The following is a 25,867-nucleotide window of genomic DNA, read 5'->3' as shown; positions in this document are numbered from 1 at the left end:
ACACACACACACACACACACACACACACACACACACAAAACCAAGAAAGAAAAGAATAGATTTTCATACTGCACCTTTATACCGGGGTGAAAGTAAACCACAGGTGCATACTTGAGAACTGCCTGCTGGAAATGGCTGCTGATGGTAGTTACCTTGCCTTGTCCCCACAGACTTCATATGACCTGGGTGACCTTGGGAGATTTCCAAGTTCTGAATTCAGCTAGTAGAATTGTCCTTTTTCTGCACCAAAACATACACTGGCCTGAAGAAGGTGCTGTTTCCCAGGGAAAGGAGTGAAATCCCCCCAAGAAATGCATAGGGCCATCGTTTTGAGGAAAAAGTATTGTTAAGTGCCTCACGCTGCATATTCTGCCTTAATCTGGTTATATTCGGTGAGATTTTTATTTAAGATAACTTTCAGCATCTCTTTTTAAAGATCAGCTGTGAATGAGAGAAGTTTGTTTGACTTGCTAATCTCCTGACAAACAGTTTATACCCAGTGTAGCTTCCTGTCTTTGCTGACCAGTTATTTGAGGGAATTTTCCCTTTGTACGGCTCTGGAGAAGGCTGTAAAAATAAACAACATGGTTGCTTATTGGTGGGAACATATGGGAGCAGATGTCGGCTGGAAACGGCATATGGTGGCAATATGATAGCAGCCTGTGTGGACAGGAGACCGCGGGCTGGGCCTTGGTGCCTGCGTGCCTCTCAGGCCATCCCGAGTCCCATATTTGTAGTAGAGTGTTCTGACTGGAAGGTATAATCCATACGTGTGTGAAAATATGTCCCTGGGTTCTGGTTAGTGGGATGCATGCTGTTGGCAGAGGTCCGAGAAGGTAAGTTACAAGGTATAGAAAAAAAAAAAAAACCTGTTCGTTATCAATTTTAAAATCTATTGATAAAAGACACAAATCTGGCAAAAAAAAAAAAAAAATTGAAAGAGGAGTCAACGAGGACTTTGTCCTTATCAAAAGAAGTTTTTTTTTCTTTTTTTTTTCCACCATTTTATTATTGTGCTTTAAGTGAAAGTTTACAATTCAGGTTAGTCTGTCTCATAAAAATTTATACACGCATTGTTCTGTGACCCTAGTTGCTCTCCCTGTACTGTGACAGCACACTCCTCCTTTCCACCCCGGATTTCCTGTGTCCGTTCAATCAGCTCCTGACCTTCTCTGCCTTCTCATCTCATCTCCGGACAGAAGCTGCCCGTTTAGTCTCACATATCTACTTGAGCTAAGATGCACACTCTTCACGAGTATCATTTTTATGTCCCATACATAGTCCAGTCTAATCTTTGTCTCAAAAGAGGTTTTGAAGTCTGAATTGTGGCAGTGTTACTTCTGGAAGACGTGCTGTGTCTGACTAGAAGGTGCATGGATTCTAAATCTGTGTAAAGAGCTAGGAAAAAAATATATTCATGCTAGACCTGGAAGCAGTGAAATAAACTAGGTAACTAGTATTGTTACATTTCTTGAGCACCCGTTATTTGTCAGTCCCTTTTAAATATATCACCTCATTTCACTCTTATAAAAACCATCAGGAGTAGCGCTCTGCCTGCCTCATGGACAGAAACAAAGGCTTGAGTAAATTAGGGGGCTCCTCCAAACATTCACAGCTAATCAGCCACAGCACTGGTGTTTCAGTCCAGATCTTCTCGTGCAAAAACCCTATATTGATCCACTCTACCACAGATAGGGAAGCCTTTGAACACTCAACAGCATTTTCTTTTCAATTTTTGGTATTTTTTGATGTATTATCTTTTATAAGAACATGGTAGGCAGGATACAAGATCTTGTTCCTGTTACTTTAAAGAAAGCAAAGCTCCAAATTTCAATATGTAATAACTATCATAATAGAAGGAGCCCTGGTGGCACAGTGGTTGAAGTGCTTGGCTGCTAACAGAAAGGTCGGAGATTCGAACCCACGAGCCGCTCCACGGGAGAAAGACATGGCAGTCTGCTTCCTTAAAGATGACAGCCTTGGAAACCCTATGGGGCAGTTCTACTCTGTCCTATAGGGCCGCTTTGAGTCGGAACAGACTCAAAGGCAGTGGTTTTTGTTTTTTGTTTTTTTTTTTGATCATAATAGATATATACTTAATCCAGTCCAAGGAGCTCTAGCTTTTTAAGCTGTAGCTCAGAAGCCCCACGCCAATGTACGCTTGTATTTCTGACTCCTTCGAGAAGGAGTGTTCACATGCAGGTTAGCAATCATGACAGGTGATTAAAAAACAAAGCAGAGGTTTAGGCCCACCAAATGAAAAAAAAAGTTTTATAGTTTTATTCTTAACAGGTCAGCTGTCTTTTGTCAAAGGAGGTCAAGACCTTTCCTATTCATCTTGGCTTCTAGTGTTTAAGTCAAAGGATTTATTTTGCCGTTTCAGGACAGACATTGTCCATTGTTACCCCAGCACTGGAGGGTGTGGGACTGAGGGCCAGTGAGTTCAGGGGCCTGTTAAGGGAAGCCAGAAGATGTAGAACTAGAGTCCAGATGTCTTCTGTGGGTCATTGAGTGTCTGATGCTCTGTCTGTCATTTTCTCCCATGGGCCTCGTAGCAGGGAGCTTATATTACTGGGAGAATGAAAAGAATACCCGGTGAGTCCCTCTTCTGCTTTGAATCTTTGTGTAGCTCTTTGCAAGGCATCTCTTCAGTAAAATAGCTAATGCCTGTGCTTTTTAAAACTCCTAGCTGTCTGCCCAGTTGTTACAACACCCTCTGGCTCAGTGGGCAGCTTGTGTTCCAGACAGTCCCAGGTGCTCTGTGGGTACCTTGGTGAGTATCCTTGTCTGTTTATACCTCGTTTGACATAGTGATATCAAGTCCATCTTTAGTATTTGTCTCGTGTGGGGAACTAACTGGTCAGGGGCAAAAGAGAATTCGGAAACACTGAGCAAGCACAAAGGTGCCCTAAATTTTCTATTCTGAGCTTACAAAAGAAAATCCATGAGTAGCTTTGAAGTAATATGATGACTTGATTGCAGTATGTGAAAAAATAAATGGATTGTTGGTATATGAGATATGTGTTCTAAGAGTTACAGGGTGATTTGAAATACTGATCTCCTGACCCCATGGAGGCCACTCTCTGGAGGGTTGAAGAGCTTGACCTGAGTGTCAAAGGTCCCCTTTTTGTCAACCTGTGGCATTAGATAGAGGGGCATGGACTGTACCTTATTTGTTTCTATATTGTTATTGCTGGCACAAAGTAGTTGCTCAATTAATTTTTTGTTAAATTAATATTTTATTGTGTTTAAGGCGAAAGCTTACACAGCAAATTAGGTTCCCATTTAACAATTTCCACACCAATTATTCAGTGATATTGATTACATTAATTAATGTTTCTTGAACTGAAGTGGGAGGAGATTTTCTCTCCTTGGAGGTTTTGGAGGGAGGCCTGTGGGAGAGTTACACTAATGCCGTTATTTTTGACTTTCATTTTGATATTTCTGTGTTGCATGAGAAAATGAATTGTTGTGGATCAGGCCCCCACCTGACTGGATGTGGGGCGTTGCTAACTGCGCAGACCACTTCGCTCTGACCCTAACGCCAAGTGCAGACTCCGCAGAGCCAGTGCTTCGTGTTAGGCTGAGGGCACCAGTGCCAGAGATCTCCACCCCTTTATGACTTGGAACATTCAGCAATTCAGCCAGCATTTATTGAGTGCCTTCTATATGCAATGAGACCACAAGGATGAATAGGATTTGGCTGATCCCGACACTTAAGGAATTCGGTGGCCCAAGTTGTCCCTGCACTGTGCTCAAGAAAAGTGGGAGTGGAGAAGCCTGGCATGGGTTCACTCGGCATTTTTAAGGCCCTGAGAAGGTGTGGGTTATGTTGATTCTAAACGTGGGTGGCGGTCCCTGATGGGGACGAAGGGAATGTTTTTGTTACCATAGTAGAAGCCTCGTGCACTTGGATATTTTACTCTGCAATTTGTTCAGTGCTGTAATTCTCACCTTCTACGTGGGAGACCTGGGTTCGATTCCTGGCCAATGCACCTCATGTGCAGCCACCACCTGTCAGTCAGTGGTGGCTTGTGTGTTGCTATGAGGCTAAACAGGTTTCAGTGGAACTTCCAGACTAAGACAGACTAGGAAGAAAGACCTGGCAATCTATTTCCAAAAACGAGCCAACGAAAGCCCTATGGATTACAACAGTCCAGTCTGCAGCCACTCATGGGGAAGGTGTACGGTCAGGCAGCATTTCGTTCTGTTGTGCATGGGGTGGCCATGTGTCTGGGACCGACTCAGCGCTAACAGCAGCAACAACCTTGCTTCTCAGAAATCAGTATAGTTTATTTACAGTGGCCTAAACTGGGACTGAAGCCCTGGTGGTGCAGTGGTTAAAGTATTCGGCTACTAACCAAAAGGTCGGCAGTTCGGACCCACCAGCCAATCCTTGGAAACCCTTTGGGGCAGTTCTACTCTGTCCTATAGGGTTGCTATGAGACGGCAATTTTTTTTTTCTTAGAAACGGATTGGAGCTCTGGTGGCACAGTGGTTAATAGCTTGGTTGGTAACCAAAAGGTTGGCAGTTTGAATCCACCAGCTGCTCTTCAAGAGAAAGATGTGGCAGTCTACTTCCATAAAGATTTCAGCCTTGCAAACCCTGTGGGACAGTTCTACTCTGTCCTGTAAGGTTGCTATGAGTCAGAATTGACTTGATGGCAGTGGGTTTGGTTTTGGTTTTGAAACTAGGATTTCCTCAGAAAGAGCTGATCCTGTTGAGAATGAAAAAACCAAAAACCCATTGTTGTTGAGTTGATTCTGACTCACAGCAACCCAATAGAACAGAGCAGAACTGCCCCATTGGGATTCTAAGGAGCAGCTGGTGGATTTGAACTGAGCTTTTGGTTAGCAGTGGTAGATCTTAACCACTGTGCCACCAAGGCTTCATATCCTATTGAGAATATACATTCATTTTAAAGTAGAAAGTCTCAGGGTTTCTAGAAGCTGCCACGTGAATAAAAAGAGTGAAAGATTCAACCCATGCTTTAAAGGAACCCCGGTGGCACAGTGGTTAAGAGCTTAGGCTGCTAACCAAAGGGTTGGCAGTTCAAATCCCCCAGCTGCTTCTTGGAAACTCTATGGGGCAGTTCTCCTCTGTCCTATAGGGCCACTATGTGTTGGAATTGACTCAGGGTAATGGGTTTGGTTTTATATGAGACAGATTTATTTTGTTTTCAGATTCTAAATTTTAATTTTCTTTTACTTTCTAAACCAAGGAGTTAAAAGTCCGCTCTTTTCGGTTAGCTCTCTTTGGAAAGGGAAAAGGCAGGAAATGGGAGATGGAAAACATTTGCGGAATACCCCCACGTCCTTGGTACTGAAGACACAGCGCAGCGTCCTGATCCTCCTACCAGCGTCGGGTGGGGCACGGATGATGGTCCCCATTTTTCAGGAAACTGTGGCTTGGAGAGGTAAATACCTTATCCCCAGTCACAGAGCTATTAGTAGCAAGTCCAAAATTTGAATTTAGCCCTGGCCTGGGTGCTCTCCACCATGCCACAAGACCCCAAACATCTTTCCCTTCCTTTTACTCTTCCTTTGGAATCCTGTCCCATTTATTTTATAACTTTCTTACCTACTACTTTGGACTAATTTTCTCCTCATCATTTCCTCCCATAGTAAACAAGTTGCGAGGTCTACCCTGGTCCCTGGGGTGGTTTTTCTTTGCAGACACTCCTTCCCACTTGGAATTTCTTTCAGTCACTTAACTGCTACAAGTTTTCCCTCTTTCTTTGGGCAAAAAACATTGGATGTGCTCTTCAGCGGGTCTGGGAAAATCTGAACGTTTCTGCGGGTGTAGAGAGGGAGATGGGGTGCAGGCTCCAACCAGATCCCCCTGCGGCGGGAGCCTTCCACCCCACCTGGGGAAAACTCTGTGGCCCCCATCAAGCCTTCCCTGCAGAGCTGCTGAGCAGTGGGGCTCTGCAATTTTTTTTTTTTTTTTTTTTGTCTCTGTTCTTAGAAATAGTAATTGAGTAAAAATGTAAGTGAGTGTGTGCCAGGGGGCACACTTCCAGGGTCAGAGTGGATTTCTCCATGCTGAGTGTGATTCTGAACACTCGTTAAGTGAAGTCTGGCCGGTGCCAGGCAGTTCGAGGGCCATCCCTGTCACCTTGCGTGAACCGCCTTTCCATTCCAAGGAGATGCTGGGAGTGGCTGGAGAGAGGAACACGGGGCCTGTGGCGCCTCTCACCCTCCTCTCTCCAGCCTGGGTGTAGTTGATAACTGTATGTTCTCACTCTGACAGTTGGACTGGCGGCTCTGATGCTTCATAAGCTTTAAATAAAAGACTCTGGGATATGAGATAGTCCCCCTTTCCCACAGCCCATGTGGCTGCAAAATTAGTTTTCTCTTTTTCAATTCAATATCCCCAATGGTATTGATTAAGAGAAGCTTAGCCTGCCTGAAGATTTTCCTGATGAGATACAGAAGTTCACAGGGTAAGCCGTAGGGACAGTCTCTCCATAAAAGAACGGGTTAACAGACATGAAGGTGGATTAAATTTATTTCAAGCACTTATTGGGCAAGAGGCTTTTAAGTGACTCAGGTTTTAAAGATGGGGTTCCTTAACTGTGACCTCCTTTTGTATTTCCTGAGACCCCTCAAGAAGCAGATTCCCTGGCCCTGTGGCATACCTAGCGAATCAGGACCTTTGGGGTGGGTGGATGTGCAATGGCAAGGCAGACCCGTTATGGACTGTATCACACATGTCCCCAGCTCACCACTGAGGAAGACAATGAGAGTGTGAGGAAGTAAATCAGTCACCTGGATGGTGGATGCCTGGTTTGGAAGTTATAATAGGAGTGAATTCCTTCACTTAAGTGACTTCGACGGGGCAACAGTGGAGTGGGAAGATTTGCAAAGTTAATGTATAATATAGAAGCTTTATACATTATATAATGTATAAAGGAATGTATAACGTATGATTGCCCAAGGCAGTGTTTGGTCAAAGCATGCCGGCCTCCGCATGGCCTGAGTCCCTTTCTGAGGCATTCCACGGGGTAAGGATCTAGCTGACAATGGAATGTAAATGCACCTCAGCCAACCTCAACTTTGGGTAACTGCGCCTTTCTCTTTGCAAATAATGGTTTCCTCAACTGGCGGTATTAAAGCAGGTGAAAATCTGACCCAGCCATTAAAAACCAAAGTTAATGATAAATTACTTGGTATTTTCTCTACGCAACCCAGTGTCTCCTGTTATTCTGATGCTGTTTTTGAACTGCCCAGTGTCTTGAATCCAACCATACTGTATAAATCTTCTATAACTACAGAAATAGGAAGCTGTTTATGTTTTCCAGAAAGAGAAGATTTGCCCTTTCTTGTCGTGTTCTTCCTCTGTGAGCCTGCGTGACTACCATCTTGATGAATCACAGAATGGCAGGAACACTTAATGTGGTCTTTGAAAGAATTGATGTATTTCTACGGGAGAACCACTTTGAATACGTTGACTGGAGAATATGGTTATATCATTATTTCTTATACAAAGTTGATACATTCAGAGGACATAATTGGCCTGCTGCAAGTGTACCAGATGCCATTGAGTTGACTCCGACTCATGGCAACCCCAACTGTGTCAGAGTAGAACTGTGCTCTGTAGGGTTTTCAATGGCTGATTTTTTGCCATTGAACTCTTTAGAAATCCACTTTCCCTCAAGTTATCAGTGAAAAGATCTCTACATTAACTACAAATACAGATGTAATTTTAAAGATAAACGTCGAATGCATGTTAAGCTCATGGGAAGACAAAGTTAAAGCCAGGACTGAAAGGTATATTCCAGCATTCAACAGTATTTGTTGAGTGTCTGCTATGTATTTGGCACTGATCTAGGCACTAGTGATGTTATTGTGTGCCACTGAGTCGATTCCGACTCAGAGAGACCCCACGTGACAGAGTAGATCTGCCCCATAGCGTTTTCCTAGCTGCAATCTTTACGGGAGCGGATGGCTCCTTCTGAGGAGCCACTGGGTGAGGTGGAACCGCCAACCTTTCAGTTAGCAGTCAAGCACTTAACCGTTGTACCACCACCAGGGCTCCTTGGCACTGGTGATACTGTCAGTGAATAAAAAAGCAAAGCAAAAAAAAAAAAAAAAGCCTTGCCCTTGGGGAGCTTACATTCTGGTGGAAGGAGACAGACAGTTAATAATGAAAATGAAATAAGAATGTTAGAAGTTGGCCAATGTTACAGAGCAGCGTCAGGAGGATGGGGGGAGGAGTTGCGATTTTAAGCAAGCTGGCTGTGGTAGGCGTCATTAAGAAGGTGGCACTTAAGCCCAGACTTGAAGGAGATGAGACAGTTGCCTGGGGCGACCTGCGGGAAAGCTTTTCTGGCAGAGGGAGCAGCCAGCGCTTTTCCCGGCGTGTTCCAGGATTATCAAAGCCTCAGAGATGAGATTAAGGGATTCCGGGGACAAGGCCTGTGGGGCCTTGGAGGCTTTTGTAAGGTCTGTGGCTATTGCTGTGCATCAGATGAGGAGAAGGGTAGCTTTAGCGGCGGAGTGACATGCTCTGACTTTGGTTCTGAAAGGGTCGCTGTGGCCGTAAAGTGAGAAGATCATGAAGGGTGGCAGAGGTAGAACCAGGAAGTCCTGTTAGGAGGTCGTTGCACTGGAATGCCACTTTGCAACTGCATTTCAAGGGCATGCGGCACTATAACAAGAATCCCAAACAGACTTGCCTGTGTTAAGTTCCTTCTTTAGCAAATAGTTTTCTAACAGGCTGCAGGGGGTTCTGTATATAGAGTGTGTGATTGTTTTCAATTCATAGTCCTGAGTTACTGGCAACTCACTTACCCCCTTCCTTTCTGGAAAGAGTCTAGCTTTGCACCCTTCTGTGCGTGAAAATAACCCCTTGGACCTTGCATCTTGTGGGGACAGATGTGGAGTGGCAGCTATGGGAGTTGGTACTTGCTCTGGGAACCTGGGCTGTGTTGCCTAGTCATAACCCTCTTCGACTTGGTGGCCAGGGACACATAATGCATAGATAACCACACCTTGGCCTAGGAGAATGACAGACCGCCTTTCTCTGTGTGAAATAGCGATCTGGGCCTAGAAGGGGCTTTGGATCTGTCCAGCTGTGCTTAGCTCATGAAATACAAGAGCCTTTGCCTAAACTGGAAAACGAGGTCAGAAGCCAGGGAATCTGTGAAACTATGTCTCTTATCAGTTGCCACCACCCATTTCTGTTGGACTAGAGTTTGCTTTCTAATTCTTCAGTTTTGAACAGCAGGGTGGCTTTATACTGGTATGTTGACTTTATTCCTTCATGCATCTGCACGAGACTATTAAGAATCGACTGTGTGCCAGGTGCTGTCCTAGGCCTGGTGGTAGATGGAAGGGTTTAGCATAGACCCTGCCCTCAGGGAGCCTACAATTTAGTGAGAAAGTCAGGCAGAGCAACCCACACTAAAACAAAACACAAAGCCAATGCCATGGGATTGATTCTAAGTAAGGCTGGCTGAGAGGTCATGAGAAGAATTGTCTAACTTGACCTGGAGAGCTGATAGAAGCCTTCTTGGGAGAGGTGATATATGCTGCTTGAAAGGTGACCTTTGAGATTATAGTTTGGCTGTCCTCGAGCAGAAACAGGAAGCTGTTTATATTTTCTGGAAGGAGATTTGCCCGTTCATGTCATTTTCTTCCTCTGTGAACTTGCTTGACTACCATCTTGAATCATGAAATAGCAGGAACACTTCAGGTGATCTTTGAAAGAACTGATGCATTTCTACAAGAGAATCACCTTGAATACAGAGACTGGAGAACAGGGCAATATGGTTGTATCAAGTATTTCTAATACAGAGTTGATACATTCAGAGGACATAATTGGCCTGCTGCATATATACCAGACGCCGTTGAGTTGACTCCGACTCATGACGACCCCAAGTGTGTCAGAGTAGGACTGTGCTCCATAGGGTTTTCAATGGCTGACTTTTTGGAAGTAGATCGCCAGGCCTGTGGATCCAGTATAATGGGACCCTTGGAAGTGGCATTATTTTTCAAGCTCACAGTTGCTATCTAGATTTTCTCCCAATCTCAGAGGCCTACACCATGGGGTATCCATTCCGGGACCCAGGCTGAGGGAACAGCCCCTAACTGGGGCATACCTGTCTTGTGGCAGATGAGAAAGGGCCAGGGCAGAAGCGTAAAATGAGGCTTCGTTACTTCCACTCACATTCCATTAGCCAAAGCAAGTCACATGCCAAGGGGGCTGTCACAAGGAAGGTGGCTCCAGGGAGAGGGTGAGTAGGGAAGGGCTCAGTGGAGAGGGCCAGCCAACGTTTTGAACAAATGACACAATCTTCTACAGTGCCGGTGGAGGAGATGGGGAAGAGAGAAAGATCTCACCCATGTTAACGTTCTATGTTGTGCGCGTGACATGATCTGATCCCCACTGTTCCTGTGTCTGTGGGATCGTGAGGAGCTTTATAATGAATATATACCGAGTAATTAGTAGGTTGACTTTATAAGACAGACGCCAATGTTATTTCTCTCTATCTTTATATATGACTTGTTCCTCCAACTGAGACAAGTTTATGTGGTGTAAGAGGCAGAGTTGGGAGTACCAGGCTTCTGAAACAAGTCCTGATGTGTTATGTGAAGTTTATGTATATCAGGAAAAGTCTGAAACTCAGGCTCACCTCCATAACATGCGATGGCGTCCCTTAGCCCTAAGGTCCTAGATTGCCACCGTGGTCCTGACATGCCCAGAAGTGGCTGGTAGGCGTTGTCCACAGTAGGGGTTCAGGCTAAGTTTCCATGAGAATATAAGTCTGTAGATGCGTAACTATTTGCTAGAGGGAGCATGACTTTGCTGTTGATTATCTCGCTGGTGTGAGTTCAATGCCAAGTTAAACATCATGTACCAAGTAATTCCCTAGAATCTTGGCTAGTGTGAACCGTGGGATCCTGACAGTGACCCACCAGGTAGATTATTTAGACTCATGCTCCTTCCTGAAAACTGGAGAGTAACCCAGCCTGGCACGGTCCGTCTCCCGTGTGACTCTCGGCCCATTGATGGCCATTGTCTCTGACTGGTCCTCAGTGTTCTAGGTAGCTCGGTGCTTGCGAGTTCATAAATAATCATCCCCACAGCCTATTTTTAGAAGCAGCAGATGCTGAGTTTTTCCACCCTGCTCCCGGGGTCAGCGGTGGGAAAGAGAAGAAAAAATGAAAGCATTGTTTTGCACATGGCTGGCCATCTGTGTTCCTGAATTGCCCTGTTGTGTGGGTGATGCAACTGCTGGAGCTGTTTTGCTGAATATGAACTTTGTCCACCGACTGGAGTATAAATTGCTTTTGGATTCTTCTGAAATCCAAATGGTCAGACCATATTTTTCTAATATTCAGTTGGGTTGTATGTTTCCTCTGCAGTGGGGGTGACGCATATGTGTTCACCACCACAGCAGGGGATGCTTCTCTCTTTTCCTGATGTGGCTTGCTTGTTTGCTCGGGATTGCTGCTAACCTCAGCCCGTGGTTGGTGTTCAGGGGAGCAGGAAGGCAGCCTCCTGGGGAAGTGCAGCCCTGGGGCTTCAAGGATCCTTTAATACCAGAAACCAGTTGCTGTCGAGTCGGCCCTGACTCATGGCGACCCCGTGTGTGTCAGAGTAGAACTGTACTCCATAGGGTTTTCAATGGCTGATTTTCTGGAAGTAGCTTGACGGGACTTTCTTCCAAGGCACTCCTGGGTGGAGATGAACCTCCGACCTTCTGGTTAGCAGCGAGTGTGTTAACCGTTTTCACTACTGAGGGACTCCTGAGAGGATCATTTACTCTAGTGTTACCGTTAGGAGAAGGGCAAATTGTTTTTCAGAAACTAAACGGGTGAAGCATCAAGAAGAGCAGACTTACTAGATGCTCTGGCTCTGTAGCAGGGACTTAGACTTGAGCTTCAGATATCAAAGGGCTCACATCCTTTATGTGAGGCCTTTACTGCTGAGAGAGTCCCCGGGTGGTGCAAATGGTTAATGCATTTGGCTGCTAATCTAAAGGTTGGAGGTTCGAGTCTACCCAGAAGCACCTCAGAAGAAAGGCCTGGCGATCTACTTCCAAAAATAGAAAATCCTAAGGAACACAGTTTTACTCTAATACATGCAGGCTTGCCATGAGTTGAGGTTCTCAACCTCACTCTGCATCAGAATGACCCAGGGAGCTTTTAGCATGCCCTGTTGGGGTCCACCCCTAGAAATCCGGATTCACATGGTCTGGGGTAAGACTTGTCATTTTTAGCTTGAAAAAGCTTCCCAGGGGATTCTAATGTGCCACCAGAGTTGAGAACCTCTACTTAGTGGGGCTTATGTAGCCTTTGATAAAAATATATGGCTCTGTCTAGCTATCCATGTTATCGTGTGAGTGAACTTATGCATGAAGAAAAGAGATATATTGGGGGATGAGGGTCTTGATAAATGTCTTCAGGAATAATAATAATGATCATTATTATTATACAGCCATTGGTTGTTGAATACTTATATTAGGAACTAGGCTTATTTCCATATAGCCCTATAAGATAAACACTATTATTACTCTCAGTTTTATAGGTAAGGAAGCTGAGGCTTACAGATACCACATCATTCCCCCATAGTCTCACAGCTATTAACTGGCAGAGCCAGGACTTGAGCTTGACCTGTCTGACTCCAAAGCTCGTCCTATGAGTCACTCTTCCAAGATGATAAAGTTAAATATAAAGAAGATGAGGGATGAAGGAACGAGATGACAAGAAAGGAGAATCATACGTATTTATATGTATTAGGGAAACATTCTTTTCTGATAAAGGAAAAAGATATGTTTGGATGTCTTTCTTTCTTTTAAATCCAGTATTTCTCTACTGAGGAGCCCTGGTGGCACAGTGTCTAAGCCCTTGGCTGCTAACTGAAAGGTCAGCAGTTCGAACCCACCAGCCGCTCCCCCGGAGAAAGATGTGGTAGTCTGCTTCTGTAAAGATTTACAGCCTTGGAAACCCTATGGGGCACTTCTCCTCTGTCCTGTAGGGTCTCTGTGAGTCGGACTCGATGGCAGTGGGTTTTGGGTTTTAGTTCTGCACTAAACACCTGTGAAAGTCCAAGGCAGACAGCAGAAGCCAAGGGTTTGAACACTGCCATTGAAGCTGGCAGTGGCATCTGAGCTTAGCTCCCACACGGGCTCTGGGCTCCCCACTTGAGGAAGGGAAAGGGTTTCTTCTCGTATGAACTGGAGGATGGGTGTACCTGGCTGTTGTCTCTTGCCCAGGCTGGGTGATAAATCAGAGTGTGCAATATAAAATCCTGATGCTTTTTTATTTTGTTCCCTGGATAAGAACAACTTCTTTATTTTACAGGCTGGTAAACATTTTTGTGCAGGCTGGTAAATTTGGGTACTTACTTCAGAGTCTTCATTGATTCTTTGTTTGTTTTTTGCGTTGTTTCCTTAATGACCGTTAAAAGGTCAGAATGACCCCAGCACCTATGAAGGGGCAGGACCCTAGAAATTCAATAGAGAGCTCCTAGCAAGCCTGTCTATCCCTATACATATGAAAGAATGTTGCAGACTGAAGCATCCAATAAATATTTGTTAAATGAGGGAGTGACTGAACCGTGCCAGTAAGAGGTGTAACAAATATAGTGTCTTGCGTATTTCTAAAACCAACAACCAAGTGTTGCCGTCGAGTCAGGTGTGACTCACAGCGGCCCCAAGTGCGCAGAACAGAACCGCTTCATAGAGCGTTTAAGGCTGTGACCTTTCGGAAGAAGATCAGGAGGCCTTTCTTCCGAGGCGCCTCTGGGTGGGTTGGAACTGCCAACTTTTCAGTTAGTAGACAAGTGCTTAACTGATTGCAGGGACTCCTGAGGGCTTCCTAAAACCAGTTGCCGTTGAGCTGATTCTGACTCATGTTAACCCCATGTGTGTCAGACTACAACTGTGCTCCATAGGGTTTTTAATGGCTGATTTTTTGGAAGTAGATCGCCAAGCCTTTCTTTCAAGGTGCCTCTGGGTGGACTCGAACCTCCAACCTTTCGGTTAGCAGCCAAGCATGTTAACCGTTTGCACCGCACAGGGACTCCAAGGCTTCTCAGGAGATGAGAAAGAGAGGTCTGAGTCGGTTGGTTAGGGTCCCCGTTTCTCCACGAGGCCACATGGTCTGCTAACCAAGTCCTGGATGCCCACCGGGGAGGAAATGTTTGTGCACCACGGTGGTGAGATTAATAGACTTTTTTTGTCTTTCATCTTATCTTCCCCAGCCTCTGCTTATCTCCCCCAGCCCTGAGGAAAAGATACTGACTTTTTATTCATTCTTAGTGGCATTTTTCGTATTAGAAGTCAGGGCATGTTCAGAGTCCCCAGGGCACACGGGAACAGGAGGGAAGCTCCGGGCCAGCCCAGGTGAAGGAGGAGAGGCCCCGCTTCACTCATTCCTGCCTCCGACAGTCCTGCGGGGACACCTGGGAGGCCCTGCTCCCTCTGTGACTTCAAACTGCTGTCACTGGCCTCATAAAGGGACATGGAGACCTGTATTCTTGGGTCCGCAGCCTCTGCGACTTCAAACTGCTGTCACTGGCCTCGTAAAAGGACATGTAGGCCTGTATTCTTGCGTCCGCAGCCAGACAGCCCAAGTCTTTTTGGGGCTCTTCTTGCCTCCATCTGCGATTCCTGTGTGAAGCTTTAACACTCGCAGGCTGCAGTGAAGCGACTTTTAATCTGCTCTCTGGGTTGTGTAGGAGGGCTGGAGGGCTTGGATTAGTACGCCAGCCTTTAAACAGGTGTTTTTTTTTTTTTTTTTTAATTGCTAAATATCCAACAGGCTAAATGGAGGAACTTCAAGTCTAACTCTGGAGGGACCCCTGTTTAGGCATCTGTCTAGACAGACGAGTTCATATAATGGGCCTCTCTGTTTCCTTTACGTTGTTGGAGCAGACGATGGGCCCTGCCTTTAAACTCTGTGAAGACGCCAACCTCTGGTGTTTTGATCCCAGCTGTCTGTTGATAAGTGACTTACACGTGAACCAACAATGACTCTTGAGTGTGACAATCAGGTCACCGTGGAGTAGAAGGAAAATACAGGCTTTGCATAAAGGAGGCCTCGTAAAATCCTGCCCATGTGACACTGGGCAAGTCACTTAACCGTCTCTGAGTCTAATTTTTCTCTTCTCTAAAATGAGCACCAACAAAAAACAAACAAAAATGCAACTACCTCTTAATGGGTCTTTCCAGGAGGAAATTATCTAACACAAACATGCCTTGTGCATGATAGTGGCTGTATAAACTGACATTCATTCATTTCAGGCTGCTCAGTGAAGTCTTTCACTTACTGTCTTTTCTGAGACCCAGGAAAGCTGAAAACTGGAAATCCCAGCCCAGGCTTTTCATATCAAATTGGCATACATTGAGACAAGCAAGTAATATGTTTTTAAAAGTATAGAAAAAAAAAAAAATAGAAAGTAGTACCAATGTCTGTAAGAAAATAATATTGGAGATACTGTTTTAAAATTGGTAGACGGTGTAAAGAAGGCAGAATGACATTCTTTGTCTTATCACGAGGGCCTGAAACGTTTAAATCTAGTTGACTTTGAGTCGATTCCGACTCATGGCCACCCCAGTGTTGCAGAGTAGGACTGCACTCTGTAGGGTTTTCAGGACTGTACTTTTGGAAGCAGATCACCAGGTCTTTCTTCCCAGATGCCTCTGGGTGGCTTAGAACCGCCAACCTTTCGGTTAGTAGCTGAGCACTTAACCATTTGTGCTACCCAGGGACTTGAAACTCATTGAGCTTACCTGAAAGGACTGTGTGTGTTAGAAACTATTTCTGCAACTAAGTGGAGCATCTCATTTGCTTGTCATTTCACTTTAAGCACTGCCTGGATTGTTCCTGAAAATGATGATTTGGTAAATTTTGTTTTATCTAGTTTAACTCAGTAAATAGCCACTCAGTCTATACTGCCTCAAGGGCCTGGTGCCTGAATTACACAGGAGGATAAAAAATGAGTTAAGTAAGGGTGGGTCCCTCCTAGAGAGTCAGCCCAGGAGGCCCAGAGGAGGGGCATGGGTTCAGATAATGTGGGTTTCAGTGGAGGTGCGACTTCTAGTCACATAACGCTGGGCTAGTTCTTCACTGGAGCCCTGGTGGTGCAGTGCTTGAGAACTACAGCTGCTAACCAGAAGGCTGGCCGTTCGAATCCACCAGCCCCTCCTTGGCAACCCTATGGGCGCAGTTCTGCTCTGTCCTATAGTGTTGCTATGAGTCGGAATTGACTCGACGGCAACGTGTTACAGTTCCTCATTATGCCTCAGTTTCTTATGTGCTACCTAAATTGACCGGTCCAGGTTAATGGATTACTAACCTTACAAGTTAGTGGGAGCATGACAAACGGTGTGCTCCCAGCAACCAGTAATGTTGTCTTTGCTATTGTTATTCTTGTCTTGGGTGGTGCAAACGGTTAAGCTCTCAACTACTAACTGACAGGTTGGCGGTTCAAACCTACTCAGGGGCACCTCGGAAGTAAGGCCTGGCGATCTGCTTCTGTAAGGTCACAGCCTTCCAAAACCCTGGGAGGGAAGTTCTACTCTGCGCACACGGGGTCACTATGAGTAGAATCGACTTGAGGGCAACTAGCAACAAGAGAATTATTATTATATTATCCTTGCCCTCAAAGAGCTTATCACCAAGTTGGGGAGGCAAACATGTAAGCTAACTACCCCACACAAAGCAGAATAAAAAGCGCCGAATGATATTTAGAAGCAAAATGCAATGGTAACACTGAGGAAGGTGTGGCTAATGGAACAGGCTTTTAAGAGAAGCCGTCCTGACCATAGTACATAGAATACTGTGTGTACGTGGGCGGTAGATAGCCACGGCCGTAAAGTGAAGAGGGAAACAGAAACATCAGCCTCTTCTTTAGCCTTTTCTTTGTTAGAGGACAGAAGCCAGCGATATGTATGTTGGTAGCAAAGCTGTACACGCGTCATGGTCCAGTTCATGACATTGTCATCCACTGAAATTCCATTATAACCCAGCGCTTTACGTGGCTTTACATATGTCTGTCACGCCTCTTTCAATACAACTGCAATCAATAAAACCCCAGTAAAACGTGGTCAACCACAAGGCCATCCCTCCCCACCAGCCCCACCGCCAAGTCAACACAGTGATTCACTCAGTTTAGTGCTGTCTCCCCAGCATCCGTCACATTGAGAAACACGGATACTTCAAGTACAGACAATAGCGGTCCTCTGTGCTGGCTGCCTGCCTGCGTTTGGAGAGCCTTGCACCCTGTGTGCCCTGGCCGGGAGAACTTCAGCCCAGTTTCATGGGTCAGCAGGGTAGATGGCTGCAGAGACTGCCAGAGGTTCCAGAAGGCCTTCCTGAGTAAAAGTCTTTTCCTCTCCCCCACTAACCTAACTCTGCCCTCTGCCTATAACCTCTTTTCAAATGGATCCCGAGAGGAGGGTTTTCATCAGTCACCAGCTGGTTGTATGCATTCCTTTGGTAGGTTGTAGTGTTTGCTTGTGTGTGTTCTTACACAGAAAGGACCTGACAGTACCTGTGAGTTCTGGGGGTGCAGGGAGGGGTGGGGGAAGACAGGGGAGACGGAGGGAAGGAGGGGAATAGAATAAGGGGCATGCAAACGCGCAAAGATAGGCTTCACCTGCTTCCTGTTTGGGCCTGTGGCTGTTACTCACCTGAGCAGCACTTCCCCCAGCCCACTGAGCCGAGAAAGTTGTTGGCCAGTAGTTGTCACCAAAGCAGTCCTTGAAACATTGCCTTCTGTCACCCACAGGGGTCACCTGGCCTGACTGTTACCTTTAATAGTAAAAGGAGACCAAGAAAATGTGCACCGTTTTCTTTATCCCTGTGAAAATGTTACACCTTTCTTTGTTCCTTCCCTGATGGTCTGACTCAGCTTTCCTGTTTTTTCTCAAGGTTGCCATTGGGAAGGAGGTTTTACTGAAGGTTCTGGGGTTAGTTAAATATGTGGGAGATGAGATGGGGTCAATAGAAAAAGGTATCCTTTTTCTGTTCTCATGCCCAAGAGAGACTTAGTCCTGATGTCTGGATCAGTGAAGGCCAAAGTTTAAGTCTGCAGGCTGTGATACAACCTAATTTTACCGTTTTCCTCTGCATGGTTCGGTTACTGGAGAAAGATGGGTCTAAATAAGTCCCGTTGCATTTAAGTTCTTTTACTTTCTTAAGGAACCGGTTACTTAAGATATAGATAAATACCTGCATCTGGTGCTTTGTATTCCCACATGGTGTTCTGTCAATAATAACGATGATCATAAGGAGCCCTGCTGGCACAATGGTTAAGCGCTTGGCTGCTAACCAAAAGGTCGGTCGGTGGTTCAAACCCACCCAGTAGCTCCACAGGAGAAAGACTTGGCAATCTGCTTCCATAAATATTGCAGCCAAGAAAACTCTATGGGGCAGTTCTAGCTGAAATGGACTTGATGGCACCTAACAACATCAGTGATGACAGTAATAGCCAGAATAATGATAATACCCATGTAGTGCTTCCTATATTCCAGGTTCTCTTCTAAGCACTTCTGAGATATTAATTCATTTTATCCTCACAATAATTGGTGTTGTTCTTGTCTCCCTGTCCCATACATGGAAACGGGCACAGAGAAAGATTGAGTCACTTGCCCCAAGTCACTAGCTGTTAAGTGGCAAAACCAGGACATGTCCACCATAGCTGCCCCGTCACCACTGCTTCTTCTGTTAATGGGAAGCTCAAGTCAGTTACTACCTAGTTGACACAAAAGCAGCAGTGTGGTGTAATGGTTAAGGGCACAGACTCCGGAACCAAAAATTTCCCAGGTCTGTATGTTTGGAGAAAGGCATTCCACTCGAGAAGTAGGCTCCCCCTCGCCTAAAATAGATAAATCACAGTACTATTATGCCAAGCTAGAAACCTCCATGGTGTGCACACACACACACACACACGTGTGCACACACGCACACACACACAGTGCTCCTGAGGGTCTGCAACTGAAAAGAGCAATCAGCGTGCCAAGTTCTTTTTAGATGGCTGTCTTTTTTTTTTTAACTAACCCTTTTGATTAGCAAACAATACAAATATTTATAGAGTCAGAGGATTTTTAATATCTTTATTTGAATTGCACAAAGCAGCCAAACAGAGCTTGGCCCCAAGCTGCAGAGTATATGTGTCTGGGTGCCAAGAAGCAACCGCACTGTGCCTGAGATGCCAAGCATTCCAGACCTGTTACCTTGTAAGTGTAATATTTACCAGATTTCCTTCATCTGGAGATGCAAAGCAGGGTTGTGGAGTGGGGGCAGGCCCTGCTGCTGGGAAGGGAGCTCAGCGGGAAGAGGAACCCCTGAAGGAATGGGTAGTCGGGAAGGTGAAGCAGGCGGTGCCAGAAGCAGCCCTTTTGCTGGCAGCTTGACATCTAGGAAAAAAACCGTAGAGGCTGGCACAGTGGGGTGCTTACCACGGGCCAGGCAACGTGCACAGCATTTTGTTCTCATGATCCGACTTAGACCTGGGAACTCGGTGAGGTCAATGCTGCTATTATCTCCATTTTTTAAGATACAAGTGGATTGCCCAAGGTCATGTATCTAGTTCTATTGCAAGTTCTCTGTTTTTACTTTGGGTTAACTGGTGTCAAGGAAGGAGTGACAGCAGGTAACGCAGGGCCAGATTGCCCAAAACCCTCACTGTACCTTCTGTTGGCTTTCATTCTCTGACCTTCCCCAGTGCCGTTGAGGCAGGTGTTATTCACGTTACACCTACTGGGTTAGACTGAGGCCTAAAGAGCTGAAGAGAGTTGCCAAAATTCACACTTTTAAGTGGCAGAGCCAGGAGTAGAATCTGGGTGCGCTGAATCCCAAACCTTAAAATGCTCTGTGTTAAAAACATGACATCTTCATCAGGCCCTGGGGCCAAGATTCCAAACAAAAGAGAACCCTAAAACTCTGGACAAGTGCAGCTTCTGTGATGTTCCTAAAAGAGAGGGGGCTTGAGGCAGAGTTCCAGACAATCTGTACTGAACTCTGTATGTCAACAAACAGAGCTAGTAAATGAGATATCGTTAATAGGAATGTGGTTTGTGTGTGTGCGTGTGCTGTATGCATGCGCTGTATGCAGTGGTGATTGTGTGTGTGTGTGTGTGTGTGTGTGTGTGTGTGTGTGTGGTAGGCTGGAGTGTTGGAGGATTATTTTCACATTAAGAAACAGCAGTTGCCAGAGAAGCACATGTGTAATGTCCCATGTTTTACTTTTTACTTTCATCTTCATCTAAGGAGTAAAAAGTGAAAAGACCCCTCCAGGCTGACGAAAGGAGAGATGATTCTCATTCTTTCCTGCCCTTAACCAGACAGGAAGGAGCCCTGGTGGCGCAATGGTGAAGTGCTTGGTTCCTACTGAAAGGATGACAGTTCAAACTCACCCAGCAGTTCTTCGGGAGAAAGACCTGGCCATCTGCTTCCATAAAGATTACAGCCAAGAAAACCCTATGGGGCAGTTCTGCTCTGTCACGTGGGGTCACTAGGAGTTGGAATTGACTCAAGGGCACCCAACAGCAACAACCAGATGGGGGCTGCCACTGGGCTTCAGAGCTTTGAGGTGCGAGGACCCACAACTCATCTTCAATTTGAAAAAAAAGATTCTTTTTTTTAAGTGTTTGTGTGAAAATTAAGCCCGAGCATTGGAAAACAGCTCTCCTGCACCTTTTAAAAGTGTTTTTTTTTTTTTTTTTTTTTTTTTTTGCACAGGGCTCAGGGCCGTCTTCCAACAGAGGCTGGAAATAGAAACAGAAGAGCCTTCTTGCCCTGGGGCCCCTTTGGAGAACCCTTGTTCAGCTACTGGTCCTTTGGCTTCTGGGGCCTATGCTTTGGTTGAGCCTCACCCAAAAAGCAGTATTTTTAGCTGAAGGTGGAAAATTATAAAAGCCAAGGTGTGAAGTGAAGTTGTTTGGTTAGTTTTGTCAAGGGAAGAATAGCCACCCCGAGCGTGGAGAAAATGCGCCCCGAGTCCCAGACTCCGACTCGGGGAGGGCCACTGAGGAAGCCAAGGTGCTTGCGGGTGTGAAGCTGATAGAAGGACTCGTTTTAAGCGGTTGGTTGTCTTTTCCAATTGAAGTAGGCAGTCAGACTTTCTCTTGATGGAAAAAGCCAGATTTTTCTCTACCGCGCCCTAATGGATATTTGGGAACAGGAACTGAGTCCAAAGAATGGTTTTCCTTCATTTGAAATCTTAAAGTAGAAGAGAGGTGGAATAACTTGCCTGTAGTGAAAGAGCCGATCTTTGGGTAAAGCACACAGGACTAGAAAAGGGGGACAAAAGTACCCACCCCCACCACAATCCTAAAATCATCTTCAAACGCCACCGCTGCTTCCCTCGAGGCTCTCATCCTCAGTGGTGATCCTTTTCTAGCCCGGGCCTTAGGGAAACAGCATGTGGGAGTATTCGGTGCTTTTTGTTTTGATCGCTAATCTCAATTTTTGAGAATAAATGTTTGCGTGAGTAGGAGCTTATTATGTGCCACAGGCCTGCTCCCATTGTTTATAGAGTCTTCTTGGAAATCACTGAGTTTCTGATCAAAACACGAGGCACCAAGAAAAGGTTTCAAGGAAGAATAAAAAGCAAAGTGAAAGGCAGTTACCAACCAGGAGGAAAGAAAACTATGTAACAGAGTCCTAAACTTTCTAGTTCTGCCCTTGGATATTACTGGAAAGCACAAGGGTTGGATTTATGATGTAAAAAAACAACGACAACAAAAAACCCAGTTGCCGTTGAGTTGATTCTGACTCATGGCAACCCCGTGGGTGTCAGAGTAGAACTGTGCGCCGCAGAGTTTCCAATGATGATTTTTCAGAAGGGGATCGCCAGGCCTTTCTTCTGAAGTGCCTCTGAGTGGACTTGAACTTCCAGTCTTTTGGTTAGCAGCCAAGCGCATTAGCCATTTGCACCACCCAGGGGCTCCTTTGTGATATAAACCCAAAAATCCCAAATCTATCGCAGTTGAGTCGGTTTCGACTCATAACCCCTCTATAGGACAGAGCAGAACTGCCCCATAGGGTTTCCAAAGCTGTAAATCTTTTTGGAAGCGGACTGCCACATCTTTCTCCTGAGGAGCAGCTGGTGGGTTTGAACCATCGACCTTTTGGTTAACAGCTGAGCGCTTAACCACTGCGCCACCAAGCAGGGGTTTAATTGGAAGACTATGAGCCCAAATGAATGCACATTTTAGATACGGTATGAAGCCTCCCTTCCCCGTCTGTTTTCTTGATGGTATAGTCCTCAAGGGACGTTCCAGTGACCTTAGGATGGTCCAAAATGCAAACTGTGTAAGCCTGTGTCTTTTTCTAATGTATTGTCTGTTGCAAATATTAAACAAAACACAAGGACATCTTGAAATGCAGTAACAGCGCTACTCGTTTGCTCTCAGAGATCTCTTTTCATTCTCCTTTGCTGGGAGAGCGGGTGGCGTGGGTGGCCGGAGCGGGGGGCCCTGGTGGTGGGACCTTAACAGTCCTTAACAGCACTCAGGCTTCTGTTGGCTTCACAGGCAAATGGGCATTCTTACTAGGCAGCGGCAATCCTTGGCATAAACCCTTTAACCATGATGCTGGCAGTTTTTTGCTGAAGGGTTTTGACATGACCGCATGTCAGAGGGCTTGCGGGATTTGGTGACACGTCCCAGCAGTCAGGCTTCTGGGGCTTCGAAGTTGCAACACAATTAGCCACAGGCTTAGGAAAAACTTGCCACGAGAGGCATTTTCAAGTAACAGACGTGGCCTTTGGATTTCTCTACCTAAAAAGGCAGAGGGTAAACGCGTACTGACAAAAAGTCCCGCCTTCTGGAGCCCCTGGATAATTGTGAAATGGAGCTGGATGTCCCCGCCTCTCCTCTGCGTTTCCACCTCACGCAGTCTGTCATGTACCGCGATTTTGTGGTGGCTGTGACAGTTCTGTGGAAAATGGGAGAAGAGAGAGTTTAAGATCAGTTTAGAAAACAAAGTCATTCACAGGGTTTTTCTTCTCTTCCAAAACATCTTGATTCCTCAAAAAATAAATAAAATGAAAAAAAAAAATGAAAAAGTAGATGTATTTTGAATGCATAGGGTATGTACCTGACATTTAATTAATGATTGTACCCTGTCATTCATTATTCATAGGATTAGAAATTGTCATCTTTTTCATGGAGATAATTAAAATAGCTATGGATTGTATCTTAGAACTAGAATAACTTGAGAATTTTATGGTGAAGACAGCATTAGTAGCTGTGTGGGGTATTTGGGTGTTTGAAAGGCTGAGGAAAACATGTTAAATGCTCTTCGTATATGTTAAATGTGCTCGACACTGCTAAGTGTTCTAGACAAGAATTATATGTAATGTGGGTCTGTCTTGCCTTCCGCCTCTGGCTCCACCTCTGAAGAGCTGCGTGATCTTAAATAGGTCATTTAATCCTTCTGTGCCTTAATGTCCCCATCTGTAAAATGGAAATGAAAACAGCATCTACCTCGTACAGTCCGCGTGAGGCTTAAATAAAATAATCCGGGTAAGGCTCTTGGGTTGTTGTTAGGTGCCACTGAGTCAGTTGTGACTCACAGTGACCCCAGGTGACAGAGTAGAACTGCCCCATAGGGTTTCCTAGGCTGTAATCTTTAAGAGAGAAGAGCATAGGTTTTTCTCCCTTCGAGTCCTCTGGGTGGGTTCAAACCACCAACCTTTGGGTTAGCAGCCGAGCGCTTAACCATTGTGCCACCCAGGCTCCTTTTACTCCTGGCCCCTTGCATACTGAAAGGCGTATTTTCTGGGAGAGAATTCACCAGGCATTTGCTTCCCTCAATTCTTCCTTGGCTCAGAAGCCAAGTACAGGCCATCCACACCCCTACGGTCTGGCCAAAAAGGGACGGAAGGCAGAACTCAAACCTGCTGAGAATGGATAGCTTAAATGTAACTGGGGGGATGACCCGTGGGGAAGGGGTGTTCAGTGAAGCCAGGATCCTCTGACAGTGCTTAACTGATGAGATTTGCCTGCAGGTGCACTGGCTGCAGGCATCGCTCACAGGACTGAGGAAAATGACCCCACATAACCCAGCCGGGAACTGCTCTGAAAGGGGCTCGATGCTACCTGTTTGCGTCAGAGCGCACTCTCCTAAGTTGGAAGTGGATGCGCTGAGTGGGAAGGATGTCTGTTAGGATTTAGAATCTGGTCTGGTCCCTTCCTCTTCCACTTGCTAGTACTTTCTGGTTACAAGTTCTGAGCCTTAGTTCCGTCATCTGCCAAGTGGAAGATCTACCTCCAAAGTTGTTTCCTAGACCATAGATAAGATAATGCAAGCAAAAGCTAATTATCTTAGCTGTGTGTGGAGATAGCACAGTCTTATTCAAAGACAATTAAAAGTAAGTTAATGTCGGTAATGCCACCTTATCTTTTTTTTTTATCACTGTGCATTTAGCAAAGCACTTGTTCACTTGCGCCATCATATTTGAGCCTGACTAGAGACCTGTGGAGCCCTGGTGGCACAGTGGTTAAGCGCTTGGCCGCTAACTGAAAGGTCAGCAGCTTGAACCCACCAGCTGCTTCCATAAAGATTACAGCCTTGGAAACCCCATGGGGCAGTTCTACTCTGTCCTGTAGGGTCACTATGAGTCAGAATCGACTCGACGGCACACAACAACAGAGACCTGTGAAGGGGGTCGCCAGTTTGCAAGGCATGGAGAAGGTGTGAACCTCAGAGGCGAATGGGAATTCTTACTAAGAAGTGTCAGTCCTTGGCATAAACCCTTCGTCTCTTTAATGATGATGCATGGGAAGTGTTTACTGCAAGTTTTTTTTTTTTTTGATACTTTTTTAAATTGTGGTAAACTATAGCTGACTTGTATAAAATTTGCCGCTTTAACCATCTTTAAGTGAATGATTCAGTGCCATTAATTACATTCACAGTGTTGTACGACCATTGCCACGATTTATTTCCCAAACCTTTTCATCACCCAGACAGAAACCCTGTACCCTTTAAGCAATAAATCACCATTCCCCTCTCCCCTAAGCCTTTCTGGCAGTCTCTAACCTGCGTTCTGTCTTCTATGCATTTGCTTCTTCTAGGTCCTTCCTATAAGTGGGATGATAGAGTATTTGCCCTAGTGTCTGACTTATTTCACTCAGCATAATGTTTTCAAGATTCATCCATGTTGTAGCAGGTGTCAGAGGCTTGTTTCTCTTTACAAAAGAATAATTTCCATCATATGGATATACCAAAGTTTCTTTATCCATTCATCGGCTGATGGACATTTAGGTTGTTTCCACCTTTTGGCTATTGTGAATAATGCTGCAGTGAACATTGGTGTACAATATCTGTTTGCATCCCAGCTTTCAGTTCTTTTGGGTGTCTACCCAAGAGTGGAATTCCTGGGCCACATGACAATTCTATGTTTAACTTTTCGAGGAACCTACTGAAGGGCTTTTAACATGACCACACGTCAAGACTAGGACAAGAGTCTCCTCGCGTAGGTTGCAACAGACAGCGCTGCTGGGTCAGGAGCTAGAAAGCCAAATGCAAAGAGTGGCCTTGGCTGGTGAGGCGCTGAGGACAAGGAGCAGTCATACGGGCTTGTGTTGGCTCCTTCAGAACCTGAACTAGGATTTTCTTAAGCTCAGTCTCTGAGCTCTGAATGCGATCTGGCTCTTCTCCCTTCTTTCTTCTTTTGGGAAGATTGAACACTGAAACTTTCACAACTTGACTGACGTGATGGTTAAGGTTGTGTGTCAAGCGGGCTGGGCTGTGTTGCTCAGTGGTTTGGCAGTTAGGGTGTAGTTTGGCAGCTTTTTAATGACGTAATCACCTCCATGATGAGATCTCATATAACGTGATCACCTCCATGATGAGATCTCATATAATGTGATCACCTCCATGATGACATCTGATATAACGT

General features: G+C 45.5%; 1 protein-coding gene across 2 annotated transcripts in view; it reads left to right on the top strand.

Annotated features, from left to right (window-relative positions):
• The window catches only part of TGFB2 (transforming growth factor beta 2), a 108,067-nt gene that overhangs the window by 16,854 nt on the left and 65,346 nt on the right, over positions 1 to 25,867 (top strand). The window contains exon 2 of one of the 2 annotated variants that reach the window (XM_004375929.1): positions 2,690 to 2,773. The exons of the other annotated variant lie outside the window; for it this stretch is intronic. Within the exon in view, the coding sequence (XP_004375986.1) occupies positions 2,690 to 2,773 (84 nt within the window). The remainder of the gene's footprint in view (positions 1 to 2,689; positions 2,774 to 25,867) is intronic. 2 annotated transcript variants of the gene reach the window in all.

This window comes from Trichechus manatus, unplaced genomic scaffold (assembly GCF_000243295.1).
Source record: "Trichechus manatus latirostris isolate Lorelei unplaced genomic scaffold, TriManLat1.0 scaffold00039, whole genome shotgun sequence".
Classification (NCBI taxonomy): domain Eukaryota; kingdom Metazoa; phylum Chordata; class Mammalia; order Sirenia; family Trichechidae; genus Trichechus; species Trichechus manatus.
The sequence above is the reverse complement of the archived record's forward strand: the minus strand, read 5'-3'. Positions and strand labels throughout refer to the sequence as shown.